This window comes from Onychomys torridus, chromosome 16, assembly GCF_903995425.1.
Source record: "Onychomys torridus chromosome 16, mOncTor1.1, whole genome shotgun sequence".
Lineage (NCBI taxonomy): Eukaryota > Metazoa > Chordata > Mammalia > Rodentia > Cricetidae > Onychomys > Onychomys torridus.
This window is the reverse complement of record NC_050458.1, coordinates 6,300,822-6,327,073: the sequence shown is the minus strand read 5'-3', so window position 1 is coordinate 6,327,073 and position 26,252 is coordinate 6,300,822. Positions and strand designations below refer to the sequence as shown.

General features: G+C 44.9%; 1 protein-coding gene across 2 annotated transcripts in view; it reads right to left on the bottom strand.

The window, feature by feature from the left end:
* Baalc (BAALC binder of MAP3K1 and KLF4) overlaps window positions 1-26,252 on the bottom strand; it is a 75,840-nt gene that overhangs the window by 26,932 nt on the left and 22,656 nt on the right. Inside the window, exon 2 of one of the 2 annotated variants that reach the window (XM_036207860.1) lies at window positions 25,067-25,300. The exons of the other annotated variant lie outside the window; for it this stretch is intronic. Coding sequence (XP_036063753.1) covers window positions 25,152-25,300 — 149 coding nt within the window. The 3' untranslated portion in view covers window positions 25,067-25,151. Of the gene's footprint in view, window positions 1-25,066; window positions 25,301-26,252 lie in introns of those variants that run through there. 2 annotated transcript variants of the gene reach the window in all.

The following is a 26,252-nucleotide window of genomic DNA, read 5'->3' as shown; positions in this document are numbered from 1 at the left end:
CCTTACCAGTCTTGCTGCTCACCAGAGGAGTTTGTTTATCCAGTGCAAGTATTTGGACATTGCCATGCACGAAGGCAGTGACTGCCCTGCCCCTCAGTCCACCTTTCCTGCACAGATTCCATTTTGAAACAGAAGTTTGGTTGGCATGTCATAATGGAACCAAGATGTCAGAGTTAGTTTCTGTTGTCAATTTGACACAACCCAGTCACTTGGGAAGAGAGAACCTTAGTTGAGAAACTGCTTCCCTTAGATTGGCTTCTGCACATGTCTATGGAACATTTTCTCTATTGCTGATTGATGTGGGAGAGCCCTGACCACTGTGGGCAGTAATGGACCTAAGAAGGTGGGCCTGGGCTGTGAAGATTGCTGAATATGAGCCTGGAAGCCAGCTAATGAACAGTAGTACTCCTCCATGGCTTTTGTTTCACTTCCTGCCTCCAAGTTCCTGCCCTGGTTCCCTCCATGATAGACTGCAATCTGAGAACTGAAACAAACCCTTTCCTCCTCAAGTTGCTTTTGGTCCTGATGCTTATCACAGCAACAGGAAGCTAACTAGAACACAGGGATGTAAAGACTGAGGCAAGTCAACCTTTCCCAGGGCTTCCCATGGAGCAGCTCTTCTTCAGCATCCAACAATAACAAAATGACTACTGATAGTTCTTCATGGTCTTCATTTACAATCACTGGGCCAGGCCGACCTCCAGGACATCCAGAAGGGAGGCAGTCCTGTAGGTGGCCCCAAGAGTGCAGGTCATGCTGGGCCTTAGACGCACTTCTGGGCCTGGTTTGTTCAGGTCCTACATTACTGACCCATGGCCTGGAGTCTCTGTTCCCCAGATGAACAGTGGTAGCTTATCCATGGCTGAGAGAAAGATGGGCACCCTAAGAACCTTTTCCATTTGTTGTTTATTTTAAATTATTTGTTTTGTGGCACATGACCACAGCTTGTTGTGTGGAGGTCAAAGAATAACTTGGCGGCGGGGGGGGGGGGGGGGGGGGGGGAGGGTGTCAACTTTCTTCTTGTACTACATGGATCCTGGGGATTGAACTCAGGTCTGAGCCGTCTTGCTGGCTGTATCCTAACAATCTTGTTCCACTCTGTTCTATCATGGTCCTTTCTCAGAGACCACATCCATCTTCACAGTATGGGCTTAAATGGAACCCTCAGTTCTCTGCACCTACCAGTTCATCTCAACCAGTAACTGAAGAAGCTGTATAGATTCCAGACATTCACCGACTCTGCTGGATCTCAGGGACATAGAGTACCATCATCACCCCTAAATACATCCAGTGGGAAAGTAAGAAACAGAAATCAGAAAAGACTGTATAAATCAACTCATCCTTGTACTTTGGTCTCAGAGGTCCAGTAAAGAGAAAAATATTCAACATCCAAGTTAGAGAGTGGTCTATGTTCTCAACTTGCTTTTAATATAGTATCGTGCTTTATATTGTCCTTCAATGAATATTAAATGAGCAATCAAGAAAACAAAATTAAGATCATAATAAAAATAGGAGAGAAGACACCGGAGGCACAAAGGATGCTGTACCAAAGAGCAGCTGGAGGAAGGAAGACTTGACTGGTAGAACAGGGGAGGCGGGAGGCAGTGAGGACTTCTGCCCAAACAGTGCAAGGGCCAACAAAATGTAGTTAAGAGAGATTTGTGTAGAAAGACAGGGGAAGAATCCAGAAACACCACTGACATTCCTGTAGAACCAGCTACAGTCTGCCTTTTCCACTGGGATTCTCTCAAGTAACTTTGGACTTAGTGTGTCCACTCTGAACTACTCATATCCCCAACCGCCATGCAAGTTCTCCTTGATGGTCATTTCTGTCAAGCATGCCACCGGCTCACTCACCTTTGATCAAAGCAACGTGCATTCCCTGTTATCAAGTGTGACGCTATTGCCTGTGGACTTCCTCAGGTGGCTTCTGGCTCTCTGCTTATGTTCCCACTTGAAGGGTTCAGCTCACCCCACCGTGTCTACTGCAGAAGCTCCCACTGGCCAGATCTACCCCATCCCTCAGTGCTTCCTCCTCATGAAGGAAGAATGAATCTTCCCACACCAAGGTTTTCTTTTCTTCATGCCATGTTGCCCTGTTGCATAAGATCACAGCCCTCCACTTTAAAAAAAAATAGTGTTTGGAGAACATGTAAAAAAAATGTCCTTTGAAGTTGAGGGAAAAATTACTTCAACTGACACTTTTCAGTGTTTCAAAGACAATGGTGGGGTATTATTTTTAGAAAGTCCCTATTGAAAATATGGGATTTCATAATCAAATTTCAAGGAAAACATAAAACATGAATAAATTAATATGTTAAAAAGATGTATACCTCTCCATTGAATATATCTTAATATTATGCACAGCAAAACTCAGTATTTATAACCTTTGGATACTGGCAGGTTGAGAAGGGGGGTAGTATCCTAGTTATAGGTCTATAAAAGACCACAAGTGAATTACTCAAAGCCAGAGAATCCTCTAGAAACCCCTACACTGGGCTGGGTGTGGTGGTGCACATTTGCAATCTGAGTACTTCAGAGTGGAGGCAGGAGGATCAGGAGTTCAAGTTCATTCTCTGCTACGTAGCAAGTTTAAGGTTAGCCTGAGCAACGTTGAGACTCTTGGCTCAAATAAACAAACAAATAAATTTTTTGCTAATCCTCCTTTCTCTGACACATCTTGCACCCCCAACACAATGTCCTTTCTTATTTTAAAAGGACACTCCTCATTCATTAGCTCCTCTTCCTGACCCACCTAACATCACCCCACAGTCTATATTCTATGGAACCTATGATTCTAAAGCATGTGCAGTGGGCTTGTCTGCTGACACTCATCCACCTTTCCCCAGTAACTCCACCTGCTTTCATGCCACATGGGGTGGATTAACACATGTGACCAAGGCCAACACTCTCTCTGCATTCTCCTGGGGGGGGGGGTGTAATTTGTTCTGGGGCATTGCCTATTCGTAACCCTAGGACTTCAGTCGGAGCTACCAGAAAAGGGCCTGTGGGTCCCCTTGGATGTGAATCTGGGAGATACAATGAGTCACAATTAGAGTCTGGGCAAGGTGAGGGAAAGAACCTCTGATGAATACAGTTGGTGCTGAAGGGTCTTGAGAAATGGAGAGGGAAACATGGGTCTCTGGTACCATGTGAGTCTCTAAGCCAGCCTGACCGTCAGCCTTCCTGTTCCTTAAGCTAAGGAAGTCTCCAGTTTTGCTCAGTGATACCCAGTTTTTTGGATTCTGATGTTATTTATGCCACCAGGAATCTTACCTGATGTGCAGCAGAAACCACAAGTGTGACCCGCACGCTACTACACAAGCTTCCAGCGCTTGGATGTCACCAAGAGTCTGTCTTTCTTGCACAAAAGCTGGAATGTGCCCTAGAGTCTGCTGGGACAGACTGGATGCCAGCAATGAATTTGCATCACAGACTAAGTAAGCAACTCCCAAATCCCTCACCCAAAAAGAAACAGGAGTCAGCAAGCAAGCCTCACCCAGGAAGCCTGGGGGCGAGAGGAGAGAAACTTTTAAGGGCAATGACGATTGTCCTCAGATCTGTCTCCTGTGCTCAACTTGAGCGGTGAGGTAGAGGAGGATGTGAGCAAAACCAAGGGCCTGTTCTGGATTACCACATAACAAACAAAAGGTCCCTGTCCTATTTCATGACTTAGCTCTGTGTGTTCCGGGTGCCTGAGTGCCACAGCATGAAGATCCTTGTTGTTGGTATCTGGGGACAGGGTAGGGGTGGGGTAGGATCTGTGCAATGTGCCCGGGCTATTTAGCAGCACCCAGGCCTCTGCCTACCACCTGCAATGGCATCATCACCCACACACTCCAGTTCTGATAACCCACAATGTCTCTGGACAGTAGCAAATGCCCCCTACGGGAAAAACCACCCAGCTTGGAATGGCTGGGTGAGGGCATCTGTGGCCTTGAGTGAGAGGAGGCTTCCGTGCCCACAGTCAAACCTGCATTAAAAGCACATGTACTGGAAAGAGACACCAGTGCCCGGATGTGTGAGGCAAGAGCGGGGCGGAATAGTGATTGAAGAAGTCGCTGAGGCAGATGGGATTCTGTTCAAAGGTAAAGCCAGGGCCCTTAGTAACAGAGCTGCACCCAGGCAGCTAATGACCTTTACAAAAGGTTGGGGCTCTTAAGAAAATGACATAAGTGAGGAGCAGTGAAATGTTCTCTTTGCTCTGCTTTTCCTTTCTTTCTCATGTGTTCATGTGTGTGGTGTGCACGTCCACATGTGTATGCCCGCACATGTGTATGTGTGCAAGACCCAGTGAAAGCCAGAGGTGGGTGTGGGGAACCTTCCTCGATTGCTCTTCACTGAGGCAGGGTCTCTCAGTCAAACCCAGAGCTGGCCGATACAGCTCATCTCCAGCCAGCTTACTCTGAAAGTCAGTCTCTGTTTTTCAAAGCGAGAATTACAGGCAGACAGGCAGTCCATGCTCTAACCACTGGGCAATCTCCCCAGCCCAAAATACGCTCATCGTTTTTCATGTAACCTCTGAACCCTGAGACCTGAGAAACCTGAGGATGTTAAAATTAAACTTGGAAAATTCCATAAACCTGAAACAGCAAACAGCCCGGCTCAAGATTACCCACCGCTGTTCTAGCGACCACACAAGCACATTTACTTACAGCCTCAGAGAGTAAATTCCAGAAACAATTATTTCAACCCAGGGTGTCTCTGGGGGAACATGTAGTGTGTGAGTAGAGGAACTCATGCTGACAGAGAGCAAGGGGGTGTTATTTGGGTAAATTGGGTCAAGAATCTCTGAGGAGGCAGTGGGATTATCTCTTGTTGAAGAGGTCTTTTGGTAAAGAGGAAACAATCCCATGGGCAGCAGAGTGGATCTTGCTGACAAGAAGTAAGGACTGTGGGAGTTTTTTAAGTTTTAAAATTATGATTATTTGTTTATGTACGTGTGTATGACTGTGTGTGTGTGTGTGTGTGTGTGTGTGTGTGTGTGTGTGTGAGCCTATGCACATGTGCCACCGCACACATATAGAGGTTGGAGAACAACTCGCAGAAGTCAGTTCTCTACTTCTATCTTAAAGGTCCTGGGGATGGAGCTCAGCTCATCGTGTGGCTGGGCCATCTTGACAGCTCAACCTTGGGAATTTTCTGAAGGAACCAGATTCATTTGTTTGAACATCCTGATTGGCCTGTTGTGTCAGGGCTTAAGGTGCTATAGTGTGAAGAGAATTTATTTGGCATCAAAGATGAAGTCCAGTTCCTTTATCACTGTTGAGTTGGTACATGGCCTTAGGCAAGTTACATCTCGCTTTGATTTCTCCATCTGATAGAGACCCTGTTCCTCGACAGTGAGGAAAGCTTTCTCAGATGCTACTTCATGCCTTCTATGAAGGGAATCAGAAGTGGACAAGTGTTCCCTAGAACATGGTAGAGTTTGTGAGCCAGGCAGGAGCTTCAAATCCAGAAGGTGGCTTCTTACTGCCCTGCCCCCCTCTTTGTTCTCTCGCACACTAACATTTTGAACCCTCCAGGCCTGTAGCAGAGATGAAAAAGATTTACACATAAGAAAGCTGGGAGCTGGTGGTGGCCACAGCTCCCAGAGCTGGCAGTAAACATACTACTGCCATGTTGGGAAGCTAAGGGGGGCAGAGTCAGCAGCCAGGGCTGCAGCTTTCGTCCTAGCCAAGCAGCTCAATAGTTTAAAATTTCCTCTGGTCAGAGAAGGATTATAGATTTATAATAAGACAGATTCAGATGGAATAAAACCCTAAACAATTTACAGTGTGTGTAAAAAGGTATGTAGGCTTAGAAGAGAGAGGAAAAGAAGTACATGCAGTTATATAAAGAAATAAATAGTTTAAAAAAATAAAGTCTTTAAAGAGACAATAAGAATAATATAAAAGTTAAGCCACATAAAGATGGAAATTACACAAAGAATCTGGATACTGCATATTATTATATTGTTTTGGGGATTTTTAACTGGAGAGAGACATTTGATTGTAAAGGCTGCTGAGTTAAACCAATATGTATATTTTAAATGTATCTTGACTTCAAAATTTATGTCTAAGGAAAAGTTGTTTTGGAAAAGAGGTTCTGCTTTTCTTTCCACAGAAGATGAGAAGCCGTGGATTCCTTCCAGGTTAATATGGTTCCATCAAGGAAGACCCTCTGAGAGGTAGCTTCAAGGCAACTGGCTCACAGAATACCGCCTCACAGACTATTCCAGTCAGGACTTGACCATAAACCTAAAATTTTCTTTGAGTCCCCATAAGATTACCAGCGCCCCCAACCAGGAAGTAGATGAGAAGCTATGCCCAAATTCCCAAAATATTGTTTATAAATGTTTATTTTTTTAAACATTAAAGGAGGTTGATTATAAATGTAATCTCTTTCTAAAAAAGAAAAGGAGATATAGATATGATAGGATAAAAGGGTAGATTATTGAATCTATTTTAAAAGAGCAACAACTTGTTTGAAATGTTTTACAATGCTATGGATTTTTCTTTATTAATACAAATTTAAAGTTAATTTTGTTATTATATATACATATATATATATTTCTACTCTTGTTTAAGGTATTATGTTTATGCAACTCATTTAAAATTGTAATGTATAATTGAGAAATACAGATTAATAATTAGTCATCTATGATAATCAAACTTATATTCATATTAGTTAAGTTTTCTAGGTATACATAGATATATTTCAATTAGGTAGGTAACCTTCAAATGCTTCAAAGACCTACAGAAGATGGCATTTAAAATGTTTTAAGAACTTTGACTTTTCTGGACATTGAGACATGTCTACTTCTGGCAGTACCAGTCTACTTCAGAGAAGATGATGGGCATATGATGGGCAAATTCCATATGGAGTTTGCTTTCCTTATGTCAAAAGTTAGCCATCAGGGCAAAAAACTGTCTTGCCTGGACTGCTTGACAAAATGTTGTATCGACTGGACATGCAGGACCCATGGAAAAATGACCACTAAATTTTGCCCAAACAAAGCAAGATGGTCCTTCAGATTCCTGCTTCACAGAGGAGACTGCCAGACATTCTGCAGGACACAGGGAGAAGCGACTGAGAGACTCTAGACCTATAGGCTGAAGATGGATGTCCCAACATTGCAGAGGAACTTTAGCTGACTGTTCAGGCAGCCAGCTGTCTGTCATTCTAGATTTTTGGAAGTTTCTTACAATGCTCTTCTTGTTTACTTAGGTAATATTATATCCTACTAGGATCTTTGATGTAATTGAAGACTAGGTAGTTATAATTTTCTTTGATTATGATAAATGATAAATTAGATATGAAAATTTAGACTTACAAATATAGGATAGATAGAATAGTTTCTTTAATTTTGCCAAATACAATAGACTAAATATTGTAACTGTAATTCTTTCTTGATAACTGTTCTATTATATGTAATTTTACTATGTTAAAGTTAAAACCTTCCTCTTTGATTAGACAGAAAAGGGGAAGGGCTGTGGGATGTCCTTTTTTAAAGCCATGAATATGTGTTGTTCTAATTGGTTGATAAATAAAGCTGCATTGGCCCATGACAAGGCAGCTTACAGGCAGGTGGGAAATATAAGCAGATATATGGAGAAAAGAAAAGAGAGGAGAGAGAGACGCCAGCCTGCTGCCCAAGGGACAACATGTCAGCAGACCAGTAAGCCACAGAGCACGTGGCAAAACATAGATTAATAGAAATGGGTTAATTTAAGATATAAGAGCTAGCTAGCAAGAGGACTGCCATAGACCATACAGTTTGTAAATAGTATTAAGCCTCTGAGTAATTACTTTATAAGCAGCTACAGGACTGTGGGGTCAGGTGGGACCAGAGAATGGTGGGACCACAGGGCCAGGCAGGACTGGAGAAACTTCCAGCTACACTTGAGGGCATTCAGGCTGAATCCTGGAGCCAGCAGCTGTAAATTAGGGGTTGAGTGTCATGATGTCAACACTCTTCCCCATAGCCCTTCATATCCTGACTCCAGCTCTGACGGCAGACATGACAGGGAGAGCCATGACCCGCCATTGATACTTCTTCTAATGACTGGGACCTACACCTGGATTACTCATGAGTAACCTCAAAACTAGAAGGAAAGTTGATGTGATAAGCAGCTCACAACCTGGAAGTTGAGCCATCTCAAGGATGTTTAGAGGGCAGATGGGGGCCTTCATGAACTAGCAGAAAATCAAACATTAAAGGAAACCTTAAGCTAATGTTTGTTGCAGAAGCATCTGGATTTTGAGATGAGTTTTGCTCCCTGCTCATCTTAGCGTGCTTGGTTGCAATAAGCCTACGTATGATGAGTAAGAGAAGGCTCTTTGTGTTGAGCACAAATCAATCTAAGGTTGATGACAAGAATCTAGGGGAGTGAGTAGACCTCTGCAAAGCTGATGGAGAAAGACCCCCCCCCCACACACACACACACAGTGATTGGTTTCATTTGGGTGGTGGTTCACCCAATGAGATCACATCAGGCTTCTGACCTACAGTTCTGGAAGATAAGAGGCTTGTGGTCAACTGTTACAGCAGCAACAGGGATTTGCTACAGCTTACGAGATGGACGTGCTCCCACTCTGCCTTCAGGGACTGCACAATAATTCACTTGGTGCTTTTCAGTACTCAGCCACTTAGATGTCCCAGGGATACAACTATGACTTCCGTACCTCAGACCAATTTCAATCCTTCTATGCTTAGGTTAGTGGGAAGACATGGAATGAAAAGGTTGTGGGCTGGAGAGTTACTCTAGCCTTTGTATTAGAAAAGAACTGGCCATTGTTAGCAATTCCATGGTGGCTGTGCTTGAAGCCTGAGTGTCCACATGCTGCAGGCTTTCCTAGCCAGAAAGGCTCAGCCAAAGGGTGACGCATCCAGCCCTCGGGTGACTTTTCTGTGCCCTTTCCTGGGTTTTCACGTTGTTTTCTTCTTCCTTGGGTTCCACTTATCTTTTTTCTTCAAAGTTCTTCACTAGAAATATTGATTTGCCTCAGTGTCATAGTCACTTGTCTCTTGCCACCACGATCCAGGCAACTTTATTAAAAAACAACAACAACAACAACATTTAATTTTGGTCTCACAGTTGCAGAGTTAGAGTCCATGACCATCACAATGCCATGAGCATGGGAGCAGGTTGGCAGGCACAGAGCTGGAGCTGTGGCTGGCAGTTTACATCCACACCCACAAGCAGGAAGCAGAGCGAACTGGGAATTGCATGGTCCTTTGATTCCTCAAAGCTCCAGTGGCACACCTCCTCCAACAAGGCCACGCCTTCTAACCCCTCCCAAACAGTTCCACCAATTGTAGACAGATCAAGCATTCAAATAGATGGGCCTATGGGGGGGGGGGATACATTCTCATTCAAACTACCATTTAGGTAAGATAAAACTTGGGAAGATCTGTGAAATAGGGATAGGATCAGTCTGATCCTTTCTCACAGGTCCCTCCCATCTCAACCTCTGTGGAACCAGAGAGGCACAGGGAAAGGTTTCCAAATGGCAGGTGGCAGAGATGATTTCCTCCAGTGACGCATGGAGAAAATTAGACAGTATAGCACTCGAGGAGTGTCGGGCCAGAGCACCTCCTTTCTCAGCAGGGTTGCTGGGCCTCCTCAACTCCTTCAGAAGAACTTTGGCCCCGTGCATGCCCATCTTGTCCTCTGCTGTGTTTAGTTTCCCCATGGCACTGAATTCTAACACAACCGTGTACTTTTCCATTGCCCTATACTTAGAAGTTAGCATGAGAACAAGGACTTTTATTTTATTCCACAGTGCCCAGAACAGTCCTTGTTATGTAATAGTTCCTCCATAAACACTTGCTATGTTCAATTAATTGTTCCCTCTGTGTGAGTATGGGTATGAAATGTATTTTCTTCTTTAGTTTTACTGGATGATGAATTCCAAAGGCCTTGAACTCAGTGGTCTCAGGGTAGAGAGTTATTTATTTATTTATTTATTTTTATTTTATGTGCATTGGTGTTTTCCATGGGTGTTGGGACCCCTGGAACTGGAATTACAAACAGTTGTGAGCTACCATGTGGGTGCTGGGAATTAAACCTGGGTTCTCTAAAAGAGCAGTCAGTGCTCTTAACCACTGAGCTATCTCTCCAGCCCCCCAGGGTAGAGATTTTGAGTAATGCCACACATGACTTTAATGCAGCTCAAACTTTGTTATCTAGGGTGTCACTAACCTTCACCAGTGGCTCTGGCACCATCCCTTCCCCCTTAGAAGTTTGCTGGGAGGTCTCCATGGAGGGATGCTGGGCTTCCTGATGGTCTAGAGAACACCTATGAGAAACAAGCTACACGTTGCTGTGTGAGACCATTACATCTGGACCAGCTGTGTTGATCTTGCTGTTGGCTGAGGATAGAAATGAGCTGAGCTGAACCCAGAGTCACTCAGCCTCAGCACCGTCATGACTAGAGGCGAAATCCCCTTACTCTTTAGTTCTATTTTGAATCAAGCTTCTATTGCCTTCAGTGGGGTGCATCCTAAAAGCAATCGTAGCCCCCTGCTCCACTACTGAGAAAAGCAACATGGGAAATAAATACCCACCCTCCCGTGGGTGTGGGGAGTTAGTCATTCTATCAACCCCCCAATAATCAATGGGATTTTTTTCTTTTTATTACTGTCTTTTATATCCAAGGATTATCAGTGGTCATTGAGCCCTTTTCCCAGTTTTCTGTTAGCACTGATTTAAAAAAAAAAAAAAAAAGTTTTCCAATTTAAAGTTCTTAATTTGGAGACCCTACCAGTTTCTCCTTGCTGAGGGTCTATCTTCTGACCTATTTACTCCTCTGGACTTGCCAGTATTAAACCACAGGGTTAGAATGGAGTTGAGGGAAGGCTAAGAAACTGTGTTGAAAACCTGAGTCCTTGGAGCCCACAGTGTTTGAAGGAATGAGCTGCTGAGGAATCCTTTACAAGAATGTGCGCATGGCCGTGGGCGCCATTCAGCTCACCCTACATGACAAGCAGGTTTAACACTGCAGGGGTTCCTACAGCCTTTAGCCCCTCGACACACTGTGCTTGCCCACGAGAGTTCATGGTTATGGAACACTGCCCAGGCTTACACAGTCCGGGTGCCTTCCTGGCGTGACCTAGAGAAGTGGTTGGCTGTATCCTCAGGGCCCTTTCAGGTCCAAATGCTCATGAATCACCCTTGCACTTTATATATTTCCATTCAGTATTTCCGAATGCATTCATCCAGGCTTTCTCCTGCTCCTTGCCCATACACGCATTTCACAAGGTGAGCAGAGAAAGTGAGCTAGCCCGCATTCCTGCAGCAGATTCCCAAAGCCTTGGCTAGAGAAGCCTGCTTCATGGCAGGCTGTGTCTTGCAGGACCAGGCGTGGAATTTGAATTACAGTCCTATCCCAGCTGCACGGTATGAGAAGCTCCTGACAGGTCTGTTTGCCTTCAGCAAACACACAAATGGCTTTGACTTCCAGAACATACTGACATAGTTTGCTGTTGCTTTGATTTATTTGGGCCTGGGTGGTAGGTCTGTTGTTTCTCTGTTGTTATTGTTTGGTTTGTACCAGAGGGGTTTCCCAAACAACCAAATTGGAACATGTGTGTTTATTCTTTGCTGTGAAATTTTCATCCCAATGGAGGAGGCCTGAGGAATAGATTCAGAATCCAGTCCCTTCCCGCAGTCTAAAGCTTCCAGCACTTGGGGTTGGAATGTTCCTGAACCCTCCCTGGACCCTGCAGAAACAATTTCCCTTCTCTGGGCTGTGTCTGGATGGAAGCCACTGTGTTCTCCAGGGTTGATCTTGTTCGTTGTGAGCATGGGGTCTTTTTCCTTCTCTGTGTGGTGGGATTTAGAGGTGTTTTTTCCAGGACCTTCCAGCTCTTGAGGAGAAGGCAGGGCTGTGGCAAGGGCACACTCGTGCATCCTGTGTGTGCATCCTGTGGCTCGCTCTCCTGTGGGTACACCTGCTGCTAGTTACACAGTTCAATGTCGTCAAGGCTTAAATTGAGAAGCACTTACTCAAATCCTTTTTAACTTTTTAAGACATGTAATCGCTGAAATGTAGTTAATTTTCAAGCATGGAATCATTGAAATACAGTTAATTGAGCCTTAAATGTGAAGGTTGAATTTATGGTCTGAGTGCTTAATATTGACATCGGTTTCATAAAATCTTACCTTTTGCCAAAAGTCTACTGCATGCTGATGGCCAGCTCTTGTGTTGTTTGCCTAAAAATGGAGTAGTTAGCAAGCGCCTGGTAGGGGTAGGAACTTAGAATATATCTTCTGAATGCTTCCATCCAGAGTATAATTATGAAAAAAATATTATAAGCAAATTTGGACTCTGCTCATATCCACATCATTTTAAAGGCTGAGTTGGTGCCAACTCCATTAATTGTCTTGATTTATGAAGAAAGGGATATATGGATGAGACCTCTGTGTTCCATGGAGCAAAATGGCATCTTGGATGAAGGCTTCTGAACAGAGTCTTCGCCTGGCACGTGGCTGCACAGGGACTCTGTGCTGGACATGGTGGAGCCCACATGGTGGGGTGCACAGTTCCCGTCTTTAGAAGTGCCTGTGAGTGGTGGAGGGTTAGGGTGGCGGCGCTGATAAAATGAGAAATAGGAGGAATAATGACTCAGATGACAGTCTGCAGCCTCAGAAACCGAAGATTCGTGGGACAAAGCGAAGTAGAAAATTAGTGTGCCGTTTTTCTAGCTCTAAAAATAATATTTACAATTCAGCTTCTACAAAACAAAGGAATTTGGGTAGTTGGTGTCTTAAATGCTCTCTATTGCTCAGAATGTCACTGGCGTCCTAGTTGTGGGAGAAGGGGTATTTCTGTGAGTTGTTTTTGCATTACGGTTGTTTGTACGTGGTAAGGAGTGGGCTTGCAATTTAAAGTAAGTCAAGCAATCCTGGTCACTTAACTCTTACTTCTGCAACGTTGTTATTATTGCCTCCGTTTTGCAGAGAAAACAGCCCAGGAGATGGAGAAATTTGCCTCAGCTAGTAACAAACAAGCCAGAACAGAGGTCACCGTGGAGTCCTAGTGACCTTTGACCGCTTTCTCAGAGGTTTTCTTGGGTCATTCTATCAAATTATAATTTACCTATAATGATTTTATTGAAAGATCAGCTTGCCGAAAACTAGTCAAATCTCTCCTTCCTGGGGGGAGTCAGAAGTCTGAAATAAAAATGGCGGGGTGCGGTGGGGGTCAATGACCAATACCTGAAGTACTACCCTATAATTATTTTCAGCTGAATCTAGAAACGTTTGCCGGAACTGAAGCAAACACAAAGCACTCAAAAACCAAAGATTCGGTGGACAAATAAGTGTGCCATAACGGGCTGGGGTGAGTGTGGGAATTCCTGGCCTCTTCCCCAGCTACGAGACCGCTCATGCGCTGGCAAGACACTTCGTCAGTCCAGGGCCTTACAACCTATGTAATCCGTGTGCTCCATGGTGACGTGATTTGCACACAGCGTGATCACGCAATCTATGGATCACGCAATCTACGGGCGCGTGCGTGCGTGGGGTAGCTATGTAAGTAAGCCCATATGCGCATGTGCAGGGGAATCCATAAAAGCGGGTCACAGACCCTCCCCTCTCCCTCCCCTTGCACGAGCATTTCCACAGGCTAAGCACCCCTTCTGTTCCCTTCCCTTAATAAACTCTTACAGCGAGTTTCTGTGCCTCATGGCTTTTCTCCAACGGTAAACAGCGCCACTTAATGAATAACACAGCACCGCATGATAGCTAACAGAGCATGAAGAACAGAGAAAGGTCCAAAGGAGCCAGGACACCAGACAGGAGCTAAAGAGGAGTGCAGATCCTAGACTTTAAGGAGGGGGTGGGGAGGAGCTGGAGAGATGGCTCAGAGGTTAAGAGCACCGAACCCTCTTCCAGAGGTCCTGAGTTCAATTCCCAGCAACCACAGGGTGGCTCACAACCATCTGTAATGAGATCTAGTGCCCTCTTCTGGCCTGCAGCTGTATACATAATAAATAAATAAATATTTAAGGAAAAAAAAAAGGAGGGAGTGGGAATGCTAACCACCCCAACTTAGCAATTGCATGCTATATGCGTGTATAGATATTTTACACTGTAATTCATAAATATTTACAAGTATAATGTTAATTTTAAAATAAAGTAAAAACAACAGGTGCGGTGACACACATCTTTGTCTTGGTACTTGAGAGTTAGAGAAAAGCAGATCTCTGAGAGTTCAAGACCAGCCTGGTCTACAGAACGAGTTCTAGGGCAACATAGTGAGACCCTATGTCATAGATAAATAAGCATTTTAAAAAGTAAAAACAAAAGTTCCTTTAGCAACAGTTTACAAATGTCTAATTTATTTAAAAACAAAAACACAGACCAACAATGCCAAGGAAGTTGTGGCAGTAAGCTGAGGCAGGAATAAAACGTTGGGGAAAGCCTTTGGGTATCCAGGTGCTTACTAAGATCTTGATTTATTTTTGGAGAATTAGCATTCTGGCCGACACAGAGTCTGTTCTTTTCATGAAATCCGGATATCTGGGTATGTCACCAATAGTGAACACGGATGGTGCTCTCCTTGTCTGGGTCTCCTGAGTTCGGGTACACACAGGTACCAGAGGGGGAAGTCCGCCAGGCAGACCTTCCCTCACTGTTGTCCTCAGCTCACACACACACACACACACACACACACACACACACACACACACACCGGTCTCTGTGGAGGCAGCTTTCATGAATGTGTCCTTTAGAACTAAAGAGCTCCAGCTTCAGGGCGATGGAAACAGCTGGCGATGGGCAGCTGGGCAAGGACTCAGGCCGGGTGGGACAGTAAGCAACACATGCAACAGGAAGTCCTTAGAGGAGATTTCAAAAACCTTTCCAAAATTCCTGGAAGTCCTTCCTTCTAAGGATCTCTAGAAGTAAGTGCCTTTGTGTACAGGTTAAAATCTACACTGCATGGGAGAATTTGAAAAATCAAATTAGATTCTGGCAACCTTTAAGCGAGGAAGCAGAGCATGTTGGGTTCACTCTGGCTGGAAGTTTTTTATGTGTTGTGTCAAAATGACCAGAGACATGCTTGGACTCCTGTTTTGTACTTATTTCCTAGTTATCCTCAATCTCAGCTGTCTCTGTCTGGTTTGATAATTTTCAAACAGGGGTTTTAAAATTTATCCAGAAAATTGAGGTGTGTACAGAGATGTATGCTACACACTGAAAATTTTATAATGTTGAAGGAAAACAGGCTTTTTAAAAAAATAAAACTGCTGGATAATAAATAATATAAGACAAATTCCTGTTCTGGAGAAAATCATCTGCCATTTCTCAAAGTACCTTCCTTTTCTAAGAACACCGAATGTTCTCAAAGTACATCCCTTTCTGAGAAGGCACAATCTATAGCCTAATACCCATCTGTATTAGCTTTGAAGGGCTACTCTAAGAAAGAACCCCAAACTGGTGATTGTAGGAGAAAATGCAGACATGACTGGCAGCCAGCCTCTCTGTCACACTGCACTTCTAGATAAGAAGCAGGACACACCATGCTGCTCAAGTCAGAACACTGAACTCTGAAGTGGTGTGAGTAGCCGGTAGCTGGCCTGCAGAGGAGTCCATAGTCCTCTTTAATATGCTTCTGCCACACTTTACTCTGCTGGTGGTGCAAGCCCTCACTGTCTAGTCCCAGGCAATGTGCTAACCAATCACAGTCGACAGGCTTCCACTGTATAAGTGGTTGCCCATGTGCAATAAAGCAGACACTGTTCCCTGCAATAAAGCAGACACAGCGCCCTTTACCAACCCATGGGCATTACTCTCTTGTCTGGGGACATCCTGGTAACAGCAGCAGATGATCTGAAGCAGAATCCCATCGTCTCATTGTTCCAGAAGTTAGGAGTGTGAAGTCAAGGCATCACTAGCGGGTTACTCGTGGAGACTGTAAGATGGCAGGAACCTGATCCGAATCTCTCAGCTTCTTGTGTGTATTGGTAGCCCTGGTGAGCCTGGAGTTTTAGATGGATTGCTGCAATCCCTACCTCCATCTTCAGGTGGCATTCTCCTCTCTGTGCTTGTGTCCAAAAGGCATCCTTCTTACAAGAGCACTAATAATTGGATAGGAGTTTACCTTAATCCTCTATGATACCATTTCACTTACTGCACAAGCAAAGTCCCTACAAATAAGGAGTTAGGGCTTGAACAGACCTTTCTTGGACAAATAAACCCACCCATGATACATTCCAATCAAGACTACCAAAACCCACCAAACCACTTCCTTTTCTTTTAAATATTTATTTTCTTTTTAATTATGTGTGCATGTATGCATCTGTGTGTTGGTATGTGCATGCATGGGTGTAGATGCCTTCGGAGTCCAGAAAGGGGTATCAGATATCCCAGAGCCAGCTGTGAGTCACCTAGCATAAGACTGAACTCAGGTATACACGGCTGAGCCATCTCTCCATCCCTCCAATCCATTTTGTACATTATAAACAAGGCGTTCAGTTTTTTTAATGGGCTTTTTGAATTCCAAGTCTTAAATGGCAAATTTTATAATTGCAAATACAAATAGTTTTGTTTCACTACCAAATCCCACTAAAACAAATATAAGAACACTTTAAGTCGTAAACCACAAGAACGAAGTGAATATTAGACATTTGGAAGCAGGAGAGAGACCAGCAAACACTCACTACATTAGCTGACTCTAAGCAGAAAGTAAAGATACAATATGAGCTATACCTCTTGTTAATATTCTGATGCCACCCCTTAGCACCACCCTATGTCCTGACATAAAAGTCTCTTTTTAAGGAAAAACTCTGCCCATTCTCTCTTTTCCCCTTCTGCTTTCCTCCCATGAGGTGTGCACCCTTCACCCTTTCTCTCCCCTCTCTCCTTCTTTTTCTCTCCCCTCTCTCTTCCTCCGCCCCCACCGAATAAAACTCTTTACTGAGCACTGTCTGCATGGCATCTCTGTCTCTCACCCACCATGGGGCACCTTGGCTCTACCCGCCTAGACCTCCTGCATACAATATCACAAAACTTCTGTCTGCAGAACTCAGGAGCTGGAGACACTATATAACCTTGGAAAGAGGAGAAAGGGGTTTGTGAGAAACCTGCTCATAAAGAAATGACCACTCTGGATTGTTTCCCCAACCCAGCAGATCTTAATGGCTGCCCTTTCTCCTTCCTGAAAGAACTTGTGATTTTGTTTCCCAATAAAAAGCCTCTGCCCTGAAGATGACTTAGAGAAGCTGACGTTGGGGCTATTTGACTGAAAATGTGGCCACTAAGACACCAGGCTTCTTCTCCTGCTTTGATAGGCACAGCTCCTCCACGTAGGAGGAAGAGTCTGCTCAGTGCAGTCCAGTCACAGATATTCCATCTTCAAAGGCCTAGCAGCAAGGGCTCCCAGGGGACACGCTGAAGACACTGTGTGCTTTGGACACAGAACTGGGAGGATTTGAGCTGGGTCTCATTTGAAAGCCTCCTCTCTGTGGACTGGCTTTCACAGTATCAGAAAGTGATATGTAAGCTGCCAGGGGAGGAAATCAATCAATAGTCCTACCCAACTGTGACATCTATGAACTACAACAATGACCAGGATGGCAAGACATCCATAAAGGTGTACTACTGGCACTTACATCTTGGAAGTAACCAACAGCTGTCTAATGGGACTTAGGGCACACTCAACAGGTGGGAAATCCTGATTGGTATTGTAAACCTACCTAGCCAATCCCCCAAGGCAAGTAAGGTCATTCAAAGATCTTAGAGGAGAATGTACTACTATTGTGGGGTGTTAGGGACCAAGATTTCAGGAACCAAACATGAACCATGGAAAGTACTAGCTAAGCCAGAGAACAAGTCATAAGCCCACCGCCCTTCCCCAGAGCAGTAACACCTGTTTACTAACCGGAGGCTCCCAAAGATAAGAGCATTCCACAGTCAGGTGCCATGGCAACGAATGTAAAGAGCATTCCATGGTCAGGTAGCCTAGCAACAGAACAAATGGCCCCTGACCAGTGACCTTAGCCGATTTCTTGCAGTTGCTCGACCTGCACGTCTCCCACGTTCTGCATGCCTTCCACATCCCTTCCCCTTCCCTCCTTCCTGCCCCTTCCCCTCTTATGCTATATAAGCCATGCAGAGAGAAATAAAGATTGGCGGCTTGATCAGAATTTTGTCTTTTGTCATTTCTTATGTCCCCTGTCTCTCATTTGCTCCCACAGGTGGGTCGACCCTGTTGAAACCCCGCTGGCCGGAGCAGTGGGAGGGGGGCAAAACAGCTTTGGCAGGCAACACCCAGATCCAGGAAAAGCCATAAGCTGACACCACCCAGGTATCTATCCTGAGATGTTTGGGATATTAGGTATTTGGGATCCCAACCATTAGATAAGAGAGCCAGATATCCTTGAGCCTAGCACACACCTACTTTACCTTCTTACCAAGAAACCCCTAGATAAATGTCAGCCAGGCAGGGTCCTGAACCCTGGAAATCCCCTCACCCCAACCTCTGTTATGATTAAAAACTCTACCCTTCCTGGGCTCAGGGCTCTCTGCTCTCACCACTGCATTGGACAGACAGAGAGACCAAGCTCAGAGCTTGAAAATAAAGGCTCTTTGCTTTTACATATGGGATTCGGTCTCTGTGGTGGTCTTTTGGGAGTCCCTGTGATCTGGGCATAACAACTGTCACTTTCCTAAACCCGTGCAACTCCTAACCTCAGTCTAAATACTGATTCTCATAACTACTGATAAGTGTGCCTCTCATCCCCAGCAAGGAAGTTTCTTTTTCTAGTAGATGTAGCCTATCACAGCTGGTCAAAATGCAGAAAACAATTGACTGTGGGGTGCCCAATGAGAACTGATACATCTACAACACCATCCCAAGAGCAACTGACTGTGGGGTGCCCAATGAGAACTGGTACATTCTGCAACACCATCCCTACACAACTGGTACATCTACAACGCAATACCTATAACCAAGATCGGAAAGAGCCAGAGGACCAGGAAGTCAGCTGCAAGACTGTGTCTTCTGGATATAACAGGAATGTCACACCCATGAAATCTCAGGAAGAGAGCTGCTTAAAGAAGACTGGAGCCATGACAACACCAGCTGACATGCCAGCATGGATGGGATCTCATGCGGCCTCTCCCAGAGGCAGCTGCTGAGAGAGGGAGAATTAGTCTTCTTCAGGGATGGCCCCTAAATGATTAACTGATACCAAGTGGTCAGACCTAAAAAACGTCAACACACAATACTACTGTTGACACTCTGATTGTGCTCCTCGGTGCCACCCTGAGTCCTGACTCAAAAGTCTCTTTTTAAGGAAAAACTCTTCCCATTTCTCTCTCTCTCTCCCTCCCTTTCTGCTTTCCTCCCATGAGGTGTGCACCTCCCAGACCCTCACCCTTCTCTCTCTCTCTCCCTCTCCCTCCTTCCCTCCCTCCCTCCCTCCTTTCCTCCTTCCCCCCCTCTCTCTCCTCTCTCTTCCCCCACCACATAAAACTCTTTACTGAGCGCTGTCTGCATGGCATCTCTGTCTCTCACGCACCGTGGGGCACCTTGGCTCTACCCATCAAGACCTCCCATATACAATATCATAACACTGGCATCTAGCATTGCCAGGCAATCCCACTGCTTTCTCCTGCCTGTGGCAGTCTTGCAAAGCTTTTGGGACCCTGTAGCACCCACCATTTTTCCGTTTGGAGGATGGCGGGAAACTCTTCACTCTATCAGATCGGTAAGATTCTTCCTTTCTCTTTTGGCCATTTTCTCACAATTCAGGATTGGATTGTGGTGCTGACCACTTCTCTTTTGGGCTCTGAGCCCCTCAGGCCTATGCCCTGCACGGCCCATAGACATTGTGATGATGATCCATAGTTCTCGCTGACCCTCTGGGACTCTGGAGCTCAGTCTCGGTTCACTTGCAGTCTGTGGGGCTCATAACCTTTTCAGCCCCTGTCCCTATGCAATGGCATATGAAGACGGCTGTGTGTCACTCAAGCTCCTGCCCCTCCACCCCTGCTTTTTGGATGATGGTCCACTGAACAGCTTGTGTGGTCTGTCCTCGCTGAATTTCTGAGACCCTAGAGATTCCAGCCCTTGGACCTTCTCTACTTCATTGTGGAAAGATGTGCCCACCCCATCCCAGCCCCCTCCCCATCGGCCACCCCCCATGCTCCTCCAGCCTCTGCTGAGCAATGACATCATCACCTGTCACTGGGTTGCTTCCCATCACATATAAAAACTGCCCACCAGGCAAAGCCCACTGTCTTTGCCTGTCCCTTGCTACTAATCCTTATCCTTGTCTGCAATTCTATGTCTTAAACATTTTCTCTCTGTCACTTTGGCTCTGTTGTCAGGACCTCCTTGGCGCAACCCACCACGGCCCCCAGGCTAGCCACACAAATATCTGTTCACTTGACTATTCCTGCTGGCTGGCTGCTGCTCTTGGGTCAAGCCAGGAGGAACATAGACTCCACCCCAACCACTGCTACCAACCCATGGCTTAGGTTTGGTCCTCTGCGGCTGCCCACACCATGCTGCAGCCCTGGAGGGTCCTTCTCCGCCTGGCTGCACTGCTACTTCTCGGTCTCTCTTTCATAAAGTCTATTTCCTATGTGTAAATGGAAATGTATGACTGATTTGGCCATCTATATTTCTTTCTGACTGACTTTTAAATGCTTCAGTTTATCTGTTCCTTATCTGCTCAGTTTATTTTGGAAAAAACAACAACAACAACAACACATGAAAACATGGTCAGGTGCCATATTTGATAGGGGCGATCACGTGATCAGGCAACACCATCTTATAAAGGGTAACCACGTGGTCTAGCTACCATCTTGGCTAAGGTCAAAACAGGCAGGTCTTTACTAAGGACAGCATGGGCGAGCCACCCTGCACTCAGGCGATTACTATGGAAGGAAGTTAGAGAATCCCACCATGCATTGTTTCACAGGCTGAGGAAATGTCCTCTGGCCATGGCCTGGTGTTCCCCAGCTGCCTCTCTCAGGCTTCAGCCATCTGGGCAAGAGGGAAGTTCAGTCACAGCCTCCTCCTTCCTTCCCCGACAGCTGCTCCTGTGGGCGAGGCATACATTCCACTCCAAGACATCAGTGGAACCACAGGCAGGTGATATCATCATATTAAGATTTTAAAATTTCAGATTTTAACATTAATACAACACTTTGGGTCACAGGCTCAGGATTTTAAAAGGATTTTAAATTTTTCTTCGTTACTCATTACTAGATTTTCTATGATTTGGATTTCAATATTGATTGATAATGCTAGTTTATCTAAAACTTTTATGTCCTTTTATATATTTCTCTCCCTGCTGGTTTCTCTTTTCCCAATTCTAAGACCATGGGCCAAGAGGTTACAAAAAGTTCATAAATTTTAACTCTTGTCTCTAGTCTACATCTGTTTTAGTGAGCTTCTATCTGTCTGACTGACTTCAGTCTGTGAGACATAGTCCTGCTAAAGGCTGATTGTGGATCAACCCAGCCAAACATGTATCTACAGCCAGGTCAGACACTAACAAATGCCCCATTGCCCAGCCTTTGACTAGCCTTTCTGACTTTGACCAGCCTTTCAGCCTCTGACTAGCCTTTCAGCATCTGATTAGCCTTTCAGCCTTTGACTACTAGCCTTTCTTTGGGGGCCCTGACAACAACATCCCAATGACAGCTTGAAGCAGTTCCAGAAGAGAATATGTCATCTCACATTCCTTGTCCAGAATAGGCTGAAATGCTGGGTCAAAAGGAAACCCCTTGGCATAGAGGACTGGCTGGCTATTGAATGCCCATTGGTATTTATTAATTAAAATGGTTCTACAATAAGATAAGACACTTGACCTTCTTTATGCAGAACCAGGGAGATATTATATGACCTTAAGAAATAATTATTTCTATATAAGTCATTTAGGATTAAAATCTGGCCATACTCAAAGATCAGAACTACAGCTACAGGGTCTGAAAAATGGTAATAGATTTAGATATCACTGCCAACAGCTTAAAGAATGTCTTTTCTCACTCAAGGTCTATTCAGGCTTAAGAATATGAGCCTCTCTGTCCTTGCTAATTTCATTAAGCTGTAACTAACTGGAAAGCCTTTATATTCAGATTTAAGTCATATATATGCTCTCAAAGTTATAAATACATCTAACAGATTTTGTTCCCCCAGTCCTCAAACACCTGTGGATATCTGCAAATATGGCATTTAATATAAAAGCTTTTTATGGTAAAGAGACATGTCAGCTCCTGGCAGCAGCATCCTGTATCATCTCCAAGAAGATAGATGGCTGTAGAACCTTCCACCTGGAAGCTTATGGCAAGGCCAGCCATGCAGCAAAATACTAAGATCCTGTCCAGACAGTGAATTACTGGAGCAATGGGGATTGGTTGTCCTCTCTTCCAAGACAGGTAGACTGACCTTCCCAAATTTCTACTCCACAGAAAAATCTGTAAGATCTTCTGGGCCTATCAGCTGAAGAAATGCTTCCTTTGGGGCTTCTAACCACCCCCCATGACCATGGAGAGACTTGGGATTGCTGCCTAGGTAGCTGGAAAGCTGCCTCACTTCTTCTTAAATTTATCCTTCTCAGATCTGACAGTGTTTGATGAACTAGGGTGCATCAGTTTGACAGCCCCAATCCCAAGATCACTGACAGTTCATTAATAAGTTTCCTATTAATATTACAGACAGGTATGCCTCATTCATATACTTCAAGATACAGAATAGATCGGTTTCAGATATAACTCCAGAGGTTCAAAGTTTTAATACTGATAAGTGCTGCTTTGATAAACTGATACAACACTGACTACAGACAGTTCTTAGGAGCCCTTACATTTCTATGGATTTTCAACCATTTTTGCTATGATGTGAATCTGTTTCAGCCGTCTTATAGATACCTACAAGTCCCTGGGGGAAGTTTGGCTACTGCATCAAAAATCTGATCTGATAAAAATTAACAGTCTCCAGAGCCCATTTTGACGTCATCTATTTTCGAGAATATTCTGCAGTTTCCCCCTCCTGCCTGGGCCAGGGGCTCCCCAGATACGCCAGCCCTGCACCAGCTGGCACCAGCTCTGAGGATGCCAACCTCCGACCAAGGACACCAACTGGGATGGATGCACCCCCGCCTCCAGAGACGTGGCAGATGTTATGGCTCCTGTACTCCTAAGGAACACATCATCCCTCAATTCACTCTGGCACCACCTCTCCAGGCTCAGGCGGGCACCTGCCCAGCAACTGGAACCTGGTTTTCCAAGATGTCCCAATGAAGGGCATATCTGCTCTCATGTCTCACTCATTCATGATAACAATCTATTCTTTTTTTTCTCCTAGTAACCTGCCCTCTCAGTACATTCAAAGGAACGGACACCTGAGAATTTCACGGTGACACAGCTCACTCAAGGAACAGATGCCACAGATCTCCCTGGTGACAGCTGACTGGATGCTTCTTCCCTCCTGCCTCCCACCATGCGTGACTCCTGGCTTCCCCCTCCCCTTTTCCCTTTTTCAGCTTGAAGTAGCCTCGAGAATTCAGCACCCTTGTACCTCTACTTGCTCTCATAACTCACCTCTTTTAATAATATTCAAAACGGAGAAATGTTAATATTCTGACCTGCCCCTTGGGGCCACCCTGTGTCCTAACATAGAAGCCAATTCTTAAGGGAAAACTGCCCCTTCCTTCTCTCTCTCTCTCTGTCTGTCTCTCTGTCTCCCTCTTTCTGTCTTTCTGCCTCTTCATCTCTCTATTATGATAAACTCTCCACATGAATGCAGCATCTAGGGTGTGTATCACTGGCCGCCACCACCGCCATGCCCCGCATGGCATGCATCTTGCTGCATCTGCCCAGCATAGTTCCCTGCATGAGTGGGATACCTCAGGATCTCCCACGCACTACATCAACTCAGAAGGTTCAATCTATATATTTATTTGAATTTATATGTATCAATAATAACTTTTTTAAAGTCATGAATTTAAGAGGGTGAACATGGAAGGTCTTGGAGGAAAGAGAGTGAAGGGGTAAATGGTGTAATTACATTTTAATTATACTATTAATTAAATTAAAATTAATAAGTAAAAATTTCCATGTGTTTATGCCTGTTGAAATAAAATTTACACAACCAGAAGAAAGATGATGTGAACTGTTGATAGAGTCAAGGTTAAACTAAACTAAAATACTGTCTGAGGAAGGGGAAGTGGTCATGCCCATTGTAGGGGTTAACTGTGCACAGTGTCCACAAAATAACACAGAACGAACCGTAAACACGGACCTAACCCAGTGTTGTCCCACACATGTTGGGAGTGGTGCTAGTGTGTGAAAGATCCAACTCTCACCTTCTATGTGAATAAAAGCAGTTATTGCTGGACTAGACAGTGGAGCAAGGCCTTAGAAATAAATACTGCCTGGGTTAGTATACACTGCGGAATGTACTTACTACCAGGAAATTGAAACCGGAAAGTGTCATGGGTCTGTTGCTTTCACGGGAAACCTTGAAGAACTATACATTCCATGCATTTATAACCTTGAAAAACATTTTCTCTTAGGTTTTCAACTATAATTGGATCAGACTAACTTTCTATCCAAACTACTTCTGAGATTCTCCTTGTCGTTAGGATTGAGTGCATCTAAGATCTATTACAGCCCACAGCATCCCATGTGATCCAGCTTTGCTTTCGCCCCATCCATGCTCACTCCCTCCCCCTCCATGCCCATTCCCTCCCTTCCATGCTCACTCCCTCCTCCTCCATGCTCACTCCCTGCTCCTTGCTCACTCCCTCCCCTTCATGCCCACTCCCTCCCCTTCATGCCCACTCCCTCCCCTTCATGCCCACTCCCTCCACTCCATGCTCACCCACTTCCTGCTGTCATAAAACTCCTAGCAATGGCTACTCTGATATCTGGAAAGTACTAGGTATGAGGAATCTGTACATGCTTTTCCTAAAATGGCCTGGGAACTACCAGGGTCTACTTAGATTTAAAGTGTCTCTTGATGGAAGCTGGAAATTGTAGATTAGAAACCAATTTCAGATGCTGAGTATAATTTATTTTTAAGAAAATTATTGCCAGGCTTTTAAAGAAGCACATGTACCTTATTAATGGCTGATGTGTTTATTGGATTTGAATAAATTCAACAACTCAGAGATACATCCAAGTATATTTAAGCATTCTGGAGACTTTTTAAAATAAAATCTGGCCTTTCCAGACTACAGGAAAATCTCTATCTCCATCCTCCGAAGTGCTGGCCCAAGGAGAAGCCCCACTTCTCAACAGGGCATCTTCCTCCGTATCCACGCATCCCCACTTTATGCCCTGACTCAAGGAGTCTCCTGGAAAGAAAGAAAACATTCTGGAAGGAATTGAAACCGAAGCCTAGCTTGCTCCTGCTCTTTGCCAAAGGTGAACATTTAACCTTGGTAGCCTCCCAGCCTCGCCTCCACCACACACTTCTCCCCGTCTCCATAAAGAGCAAAGGTCTGAGGCAAGGCAGAGACAGAAAAGAGGCTACAGCAACAAGTGCACTCTGAGAATCCAGGGTGGGGGTGGTGGGGGGAGTGGGGGGGTGGCCAGAAGGCTGTTCTGCATCCTTAAAGAGGCAGGACCGAGAGGAACTCCTCTCCTCAAGGCTCTCCACACTGAGGGAGTGTGGTCTTCACTAGACAATGCAGACAATGCAGATAATGCAGACAATGCAGACAATGCAGAGCCCCTCAGGGGACAGGATGGATGAAGAGTTCAGCTCCTAAGGCACGTGCAAGGCAGCATGTTGGGAAGGACACTGGAGTCACAGCTGCAATCATCGCAGCACCAGCAGGACTATGCACTTCACTTGATCATGTCATTCAATCTACACTCGAACACTCCAGACAGAGGTGTTTATTGTAAGGAAACTCTCACCCAGGGCTCAGTGCTCATCTACCCAGTGAGGACATCCTGGCTGCAGAGATACCACATCGCTTAACAAGCTTTAAGATATCGTTAGAAGGGCTGGGCAGATGGCTCAGAGGTTAAGAGCACCGAACGCTCTTCCAGAGGTCCTGAGTTCAATTCCCAGCAACCACACGGTGTCTCACAACCATCTGTAATGAGATCTGGTGCCCTCTTCTGGCCTACGGGTATACATGCTGTATACATAATAAATAAATCTTTAAAGAAAAAAAAAGATATCGTTAGAAGACTAGCAATATCTGAATGTTTGTTGTGCAAAAAACAAATGCCCCTTTTAAAGATCAGAAAAAGGCATTTGCTTCTGTGGTTATCAAACTGTGAGGCTATAAGCAG